Genomic DNA, 7,316 nt, shown 5'->3' on the forward strand with positions numbered 1-7,316 from the left:
CTGCTCTCGGCGGCACCCCCGCCTGCGGACCTCGGCCCCAGGAGGGGGCCGGGGTCTGCCACTGTCCCACTGGCTGGAAGGCTTCCGGCTGGCTCAGCAAATGGGGGCAGGGGGTTGGGCAGAGGTGAGCCTTCTGCTTCTGTAGGAATCGCCACCAGGAACACCTTGAGCGCCCACCGCTCCTTAACACCCGTCCCCTCTGGGGCGCTGGGAACCCCCAGGAGCCGCGGCAGGTCCCAGGGCAGTGTGCCCTCCTCCCCCCACCCCCCACCCCCAGCTCCCAGAGGCTGCTTGTCCCCTTCCTTCGACTGGGAAGCTGTGTGCAGCTTTGAATGTGAAATGTCCAGACCCTGGCTTGCTTTGGCCCTTTTTTTACTTCAAGCCTTGGGCAAACTTTAACCAATTTCAAAGGCAACACCCATTTGTTAGGTTAGGAAGGGCCGATGCCTACCCCTGTTGGCGCATGGATGTCATTCTGGTGCCGCCGCCCCGACGGGGTCAGCCCACGGGCTCCCGCTCTGGCTCCCCTGACTTACGACACGCACACAATGCTAAGCGTCACTCCGTCCCGAAGCCGCTGTGGCCACACAACCTCCGTTTTCTCCTCCACGGTTTTCGGGACTGCCGTACATCAGCTCTTTCTTTCACTTCTATTTCTAAATCCTTCACTGATTTAATAGGACGAATTCAAGATTCCCGTCTCTCTCTGCTCGACAAGGCGTACGGAGAAGGCGCGTGTTGCGCAGAGAAATTACAGAAACCAACTCAGTAGGTCGGCAAACAGCCTACGAGGTTGAGTTCTGGGAGATGCCAGCCGCTGTCTGCGTGCCAGCGAAACCTCCGACCCTCCCTTTGCCACCCAGAAAGCTTTGCCTACAGAAGTTCAATTACGATGCTTCCCCAACGTCCTAGAAAAGCACTAAGAAATCTCAGCGGGTCTGGTTCTCCTGTCACAGCCTGCGTCACGTCTGCTGTTGTCTTTCTGATGAAAAAAAACGCACATAACAAATACGTCCTCAAGTACGTAAGACTTTGCGTTTTATTCGTTCCATTGAAAACCCCGAGTTTGTCTGGAGGCACCCGTCCCACCCCCCTCGCGCCCGGCAGGGCCCCTGCGGGCGGCGGGCGCCTCTGCGGCTCCTGGTCCCACACGAGGGGATTCAGTCCCGAGCTCTGTACATTCGCAGCTCCGGATGCCCGCGACCCTAAGTCGCTACGAAAGAGAAAAGAGGATCAGGAGGAACAAACATCCATCCAATGTCTGTTTATCAGAGATTTTTTCCTGAAAACGCACAGCGGCATTTCATTCAAAAACCCTTCATCCACAGACGCAGGGCCCAGGCCCTTCCTCAGAACATCTCAGCTTGTTCACCCCCTTCATTGCCAGGTGTGGGTTTTTCTCTTTTAAAAATGAGACTCCACGCGTCCCACGGTCACGAAGTCAGTCCTGTTCGCTAGCAAGGCCGCGCGGGAAGCTCTGTGCCTGGCGGGCGAGCGCCCTGCAATGTCAGTCACCCCGCACCCTGCGCGGGGCAGGAGGGCCTTCGGAATGAACGCAAGTTAAGGGTGTTTCCTTTTCTGACGTCTAACTGTAGACGCGCACACCTCCAAGCCTCGGGAAGTTGGTAAACATTTTCCCTGTACTTCTGGCTCTGGTGGTCACTTCCTATGGAGATGCCCCCAAGAGAAAATCCAATTCTCTTAGAAACTCAAAAAAAATTTCCCAAACAGACCCAGAGGCTTTGCTTCAGGGAACAAACTCTGGGTGGTTGTCACTGTGCTTTGAGGCCAGGTTTCTAGCTATGTCACACGGAGACGAATCAAGGTGGTTTCAGGAGAGTGAAGGCAGCGCCTGGAGGCCCTCCCGAGCCGGGGGCACCGCTCCCAGCCCCCTCCTCCCCCGAGGCTCATCCGTCTCCAGATGCCCCGAGAACCCAGTCGGCGCAGGCAGGGCCTTCCAGAGGGTCACCATCCCCTGGGGCACCCGGCCCGGGAGACAGGAACCCCCCCCCCCATTTCCACCCCGGCCCACCTCATCTCCCCAACATTCAGTGCTCTGATCGGAGCCGACACTTTGGTGAAGTAGATCATGTCACACGGAAACAGAAACCCCAAGCTGGTATAAAAAGAGGGGGTTTGTAAAGGACCGAGGAGACAAAAAAGTGGTTCCGGGCCGGGTGCCTCAGTGGAGAGGAGTTCCCTGGTCGAGAGAGGCTGGAGGGAGAGTGAGCTCGAAGCCCCAGCCAGCCTCAGGGTCTGTCAGGAAAAGGGCCTATAAATAAACATCCCCTGACCCTCAAAGGAAGATGAAGTAGAAAAGCAATTTTCTTTTCGTAAAAAAATGCTGAGCGTTTCCTGAAGTATCTAAATGAAGTTTATAAAATACTCGTGAGCTCCTGAAAATATAGAAACGTTGAAAAATCAGATGGCGGTCTGCCCACCGATTCCACCGAGGTCGGCAGAGACTTTGTGCCGGAATCGAAACGCGGGTGACACGTCCTGCTTTCAGGTGCGCGTGGCAGCCGCCGGCCTGCGCGGCCTGGAACGGACCAGCAGGGACGCTGGGAGAGGATGGAAACAAAACGGGAGGCTCGAGGTGAAAAGAGAGCAACGCCCGGGCCGGCCCCCGAGTGCCGCCTGGAAGGGAGCCCCAGGAGCCGCCCCCATGAGCTCACCGCGCCCGGCAGGGCACGCACGGCCACGGCCTCGGGCCCGCGCTGCTCTAGGACTCGGGCCCGAGGGCAGGAAAGGGACAGCACGTGTGGGAGCGTGGAGCCCGGGTGCTGTCACAGCAGACGGGGCGGCGGCTGGGGAGAGGCCTCGTCTCTGCAGAACCTCACGTCCTAGTCCAGCTTCTTACAGAAAGGCTCCGCCCCGGCGGCCGAGTTTTCGGGGCTGAAGTCGGCGCAGAAGCCGTTGGGGGTGGGAGCCGGGGGCGTCTGCGTGCAGCTCTGGGGCTGTGTCTGCTCGGGGTACAGGTGTTCCTCCGCGAAGTCGGGGCACGCTTCGGCAAACCTCTCGAAGTCGGCTGGAAAGACAGAGGCACCTTGGTTACCGGCCTGCGGGGGCAAAGGGCGCCGCTCACACCCTGGGGGCGTCGTGGCATCTACGTGGACCCTCGGGAGGCCACGAGAGGCACCGCGCCCCGCCCTTCTCTGTGCACGCCATTCCCCGTGAAGCCCGGGGTGGCGCTCACGTCCTTTCGGCTACTCCTGCTTTGGGGACTAAAGGATCAAGTCAGGGATGCGTTCTGGCACTCAGCACCCTGGCAGCGGCCTGACACCCCCGAGGCAGGAGCCTCGATGGACACAGCTAGGCCCTGGGGACGCCAGGTGCGCAGAGAGTCACCCCGAGCCGCCGTGGGGCCTGCGCGGCTGTGTGTCCCCCGGTGGCCCTGGGTCCCGGCGTCGGGGCGGGGAGCGCCCTCGGGCTTGCGCCGGGGCACGCTGGGGGCCCGGTGACGCTCAGAGGCCCGGGCCCAGGGCACCGCAAGCTCCAGCGGCTGCAGGGAAACGCCGTGCCCCCGCCGGGAGCGGAGCCGCCCGCGCGGGGAGCCTGGAGTCGGTCGGGGCTCCGAGGTTCAGCCGCAGCCCCCGCGCGCCGGGAGGCACGGCCCCCTTTAGCGCAGACGCGCGCGCACACCCAAACCAACGCGCTGCGGCTCCTGCCTGACATTTGGACGCGATTTAAAAACACACCCACACACCACGTGCACAATGACCTTTCCCGAGCAAACGTCTCCTCTCACTTTAGGGAGATTACGGGCTCCTCCTCAGACGCGCACGCGGCCGGCGCTGAGCGGGCCGCCTTCTGGGCTTGTTGCTCCCACAGCCCCGGCCTCGGGCCCCAGGCGGGCTCCGGTCCCGGTTCCCGAGGGTCTCGGCTGTCCCGCTTTGTGTGGCGACAGGTGACGCAGCCAAAACCCCGGGAGACGAGATGCCCCAGGAATCGGTCCTGACGGGCCGTGCACGGAGTCCCTCCCCCCACGGGGGACCCTGATGTCAGCCCGGCCGCAGCCCCGGGGATGGCGCCTACTTTACAGCTGGGCTGGGAACGTGCTTCTGCTAACGGCCCGCAGAAGCGAGACCGGGAGCTCCCACCCCAGCCCGGCCAGCTTTCAGGAGAGCCTGGCGAGAGTGCAGGGGGCAGTGCCTCCGCAGCTCCCAGCCGCTCACCGAACGTGATCCTGCCTTTCTCCTCTTGGTCGATCGCCCGGAAGAGGTCGGTCACGGCCAGTTCAGCCACTCCCAAGGCGGTCTTGAGGATGCTGGACAGGGCGTGCTCGTCTATGCTGCCGTCCTCCTGCGACCCGTACATCTGCAAGGCAGGGGCGGGCGTCACCCCGTGGCCCCGGCAGCTCCGACTATCCGGGGCAGCTGTCTCTCCTCCTTGGCGTTCCCAGCTCTCCGGCCGGCCCAGATGCCACAGGGCCAGAATGGCCGGAACTCAGCTGCACGGCCGAGCCCTCGGGAGCTCTGAGCACCTCGGGCAGGGTGGCAGCCGGAGCCTGCAGTTCCCTGCTCCTGTGTTTTAAATCCACCAAGGAAGGGTGGGGTATACACTGCAGCGTGAGGACCTGGCACTCAGCCTCTGGCTGCGAGGCGCCCACTTCACGGATGCCCACCTGAACGGACACGCTGCGGCTGTGAGTCGCGGTGACCAGTGAAACCGCCAGGAAAGGAGCCGGGCCGCCCGCCGCCGTGAGGTCCCCCTTCCAGAAGGCCCTGGGTGACCCACCTGACTGACCCCCTCAGGGACCCTGCTTCTCCTCTCCCGTGCCCTAATGCCCACTCTTACGCTTTAAATTCGCCAAGAAAGAGTGAACCCGCCGAACCCTAGGCCCCTACCCTCGACCCCGACAAAGGCAGAGCCCCAGATCCACACTCTCTCCCCGTGACCTGTGACCTCGCTGCAGCCAGGGCGCGCCGTGTGCCCTCCAGGACCTGTGACTAATAGACCTGTGTTTTCAGAGTTCCCCGATGGTTGTCGCCGAGGGCGTACTGCAGTCACGCTGAGAGCCCCAGGGGCCGGTCCAGCCGCAACCCTGGCTACCGACGGGCCGAGACCAGCACACGACCGCATTCCATCCTGCGCCGTAAATTCCTGACCTCCTGCTCCTCCTGCCCCAGCCTCCCGCCAGCCCGACCAGGGGCTGCGGGAGAGCCGGGGGCCGTCACCCCGGCGCTGTCTGCGGGCTCTCCTCCCCACGCTGGGGGCCCCTGACCAACCTGCTCCCCAGCCCCCCAGGCTTCTTGGAGCGTTCACTCTGCCCTCCTGCCTAGAGGTGGGCTTCCCGCGGCGGGATGTCCACACGACCAGGACACGCCGGCCCCGCCGTGGGGACGCCCGGCACGGGGCTGTCTGCCTGCCCAGGGGGCCCGTGAGGGCTGGTCACTGCAGGGGAGGTCGTCGTGGAGAAGTGCCGGGACCCACGAGGCGGCACGGTGGCGCCGTCCCCCCCCGCAGCGCTTGCCCCTGCCCTCAGGTGGGGCCTTGGTAGCGCTGCTAGAAGGTGGTCATGCTCAGCTGTTTCACCGAGAAACAAGCTGGCCACCTCCCTGCCAGCCACTGTCGTGGCAGCGGAGTCCACCGGGAGACGTCAGAGAAGCTGCTGCAGGGCCACCAGACGGGGCGTGGCCAAGGCAGCACCGGCACAGGGGTGATGAGCCCAAGGGCAACCCTGGGAGGCACCCGCCAAGGCCGGAGGAGGGGACAGGCTTTCTGAGACAGGGCGCTACCAAGGACCACCGCCGCCTGATGGACCCCCCTGGCCTGACCCGCAGAAGCCGCCCTGCACCGTGGGGGACTCTCCCAGTGCGCCATGCAGAGGGTCTGCTGGGGTCAGGAGGGAGAGAAGGGGTTCTCCCGGCAGTGAGTGCCAGCAGCTTCCTAACCTATACATCATGTTTTCGTGAGTCTGGCTAATGTGAGTTGCACCTGTGAGACACAGACAGAATGTCTCCAGGTGGAAAAGCGTGCCCAGCTCCATCCTAGGGGACTGACCAGGTGAGGCCACGTTTGAGGGCAGCCAGGTGGATCTGCGGGCGGGCCGGGACGCCATCGTGGGCCTTCCCCAGTCTCCCAGACTCAATGCACCCATGGTGAACGGCCTGGCTCTGGGCTACGCAGGGGCAGGCGGCTCCTTAGTCCCGAAGCCCTGCTTTCCTCTGGTCAACAGGCTGATGGGGAGACCGTGTTGGGAGATAGAACCCGGTCCTGCTCAGGCATCCAGGACTCAGGAAGACCCTTCTCCACACTCTTCTTAAGAGTGTGGACTCTAATTCCAGGGAGAAATCAAGTAGAGGAGGTTCGCGGGCCTTTTTACACACAACGGCTAGTACAAGCTTATGTGAGAAGAGCAGGCAAACACTAAGTTTACCAAAGTCATAAGGGACTATAAAAAGTATCACAGGTCTCACGTGACCCAGGTCTCACTGACCCCACGACTTAAAAGTCACGTAAACGCCACACTTACCTTGAACGCCAGCTGGATGGTGTCCAGGGTCTGGGACGGCCGGCAGACGACGGACAAGGCAACCACATACTCCCGCATGTCCATCTCCCCGCGGCCTCTCTGGGAAGAGACGCTTTCAGGAGACAGCCCTGCCCCCTCCAGGCATGGGTGTGATGTCACAGGCCTTTTGGCAACCCGCTTAAAAAAACGCCAACTACAGGCGTGTTTATCAGCAAACATTGATTTAAAGCCAAATTTCTACGTGCATTCGACAGCATCTTTGGGGCAGAAAATACCCCAAAAGACTGGGTGGCTGGCAGGATGGGCAACGAGGGCTGGTCTCCCCTTCTCTGCTCCCAAAATTGTCTGAAGAACATTTCTATCACAAGGGAAACAGCTGCCCCCAAGCCCCCCCACCCAAGGCCTTACCTCATCAAACAGGGCAAACAGGTCCTCCAGCGCCTCGGACTCGGGGACCTCCAGCTGCGCCGCGAACTTGGGGAGAGTCAAGCTCCTGCCCCGCTTCATCCTGGCGCTTTCTGCATGTCTGTCCAGATCGCGTTCGAGTTTTTCTGGTTTTAGCCTAAACAAAACACGAGGGGAACATTTTTTTTCAATAAAATTACAAAATGCTGAAAATGGCAGATTTACTGTTATGCATTAAGACCCAACAAAACATTAAAACGATTCATAGACCGAGCAGCAGTCAGTCTTCGAGAAAAGAGGCTCTTCCAGGAGCCTGAAGGCACGAGCGTGCCCCGTGCGAGCATCCGCAAAAGCCCTGACACCCCTGTGGGTGCACGGGCCCCACCCTTGGGCAGGTCCTCAGGGGATGGCGGACGGGGGGGGGGGGGGGGCGTCC

At 61.9% G+C, this 7,316-nt stretch overlaps 1 protein-coding gene across 3 annotated transcripts in view; it reads right to left on the minus strand.

The window, feature by feature from the left end:
• Nucleotides 1–1,020: 1,020 nt before the first annotated feature.
• LPCAT1 (lysophosphatidylcholine acyltransferase 1) overlaps nt 1,021–7,316 on the minus strand; it is a 41,080-nt gene continuing 34,784 nt past the window's right edge. For 2 of the 3 annotated variants that reach the window (XM_028492788.2, XM_024123965.3), the window contains exons 11-14: nt 6,884–7,037; nt 6,476–6,574; nt 4,176–4,317; nt 1,021–3,028 (exon numbers count right to left, since the gene is read on the minus strand). In XM_028492788.2, the coding sequence (XP_028348589.2) occupies nt 2,844–3,028; nt 4,176–4,317; nt 6,476–6,574; nt 6,884–7,037 (580 nt within the window). In that variant the 3' untranslated portion in view covers nt 1,021–2,843. The remainder of the gene's footprint in view (nt 3,029–4,175; nt 4,318–6,475; nt 6,575–6,883; nt 7,038–7,316) is intronic. The other variant, XM_055086503.1, reaches the window with a different exon arrangement.

This window comes from Physeter macrocephalus, chromosome 8 (genome assembly GCF_002837175.3).
Source record: "Physeter macrocephalus isolate SW-GA chromosome 8, ASM283717v5, whole genome shotgun sequence".
NCBI lineage: Eukaryota > Metazoa > Chordata > Mammalia > Artiodactyla > Physeteridae > Physeter > Physeter macrocephalus.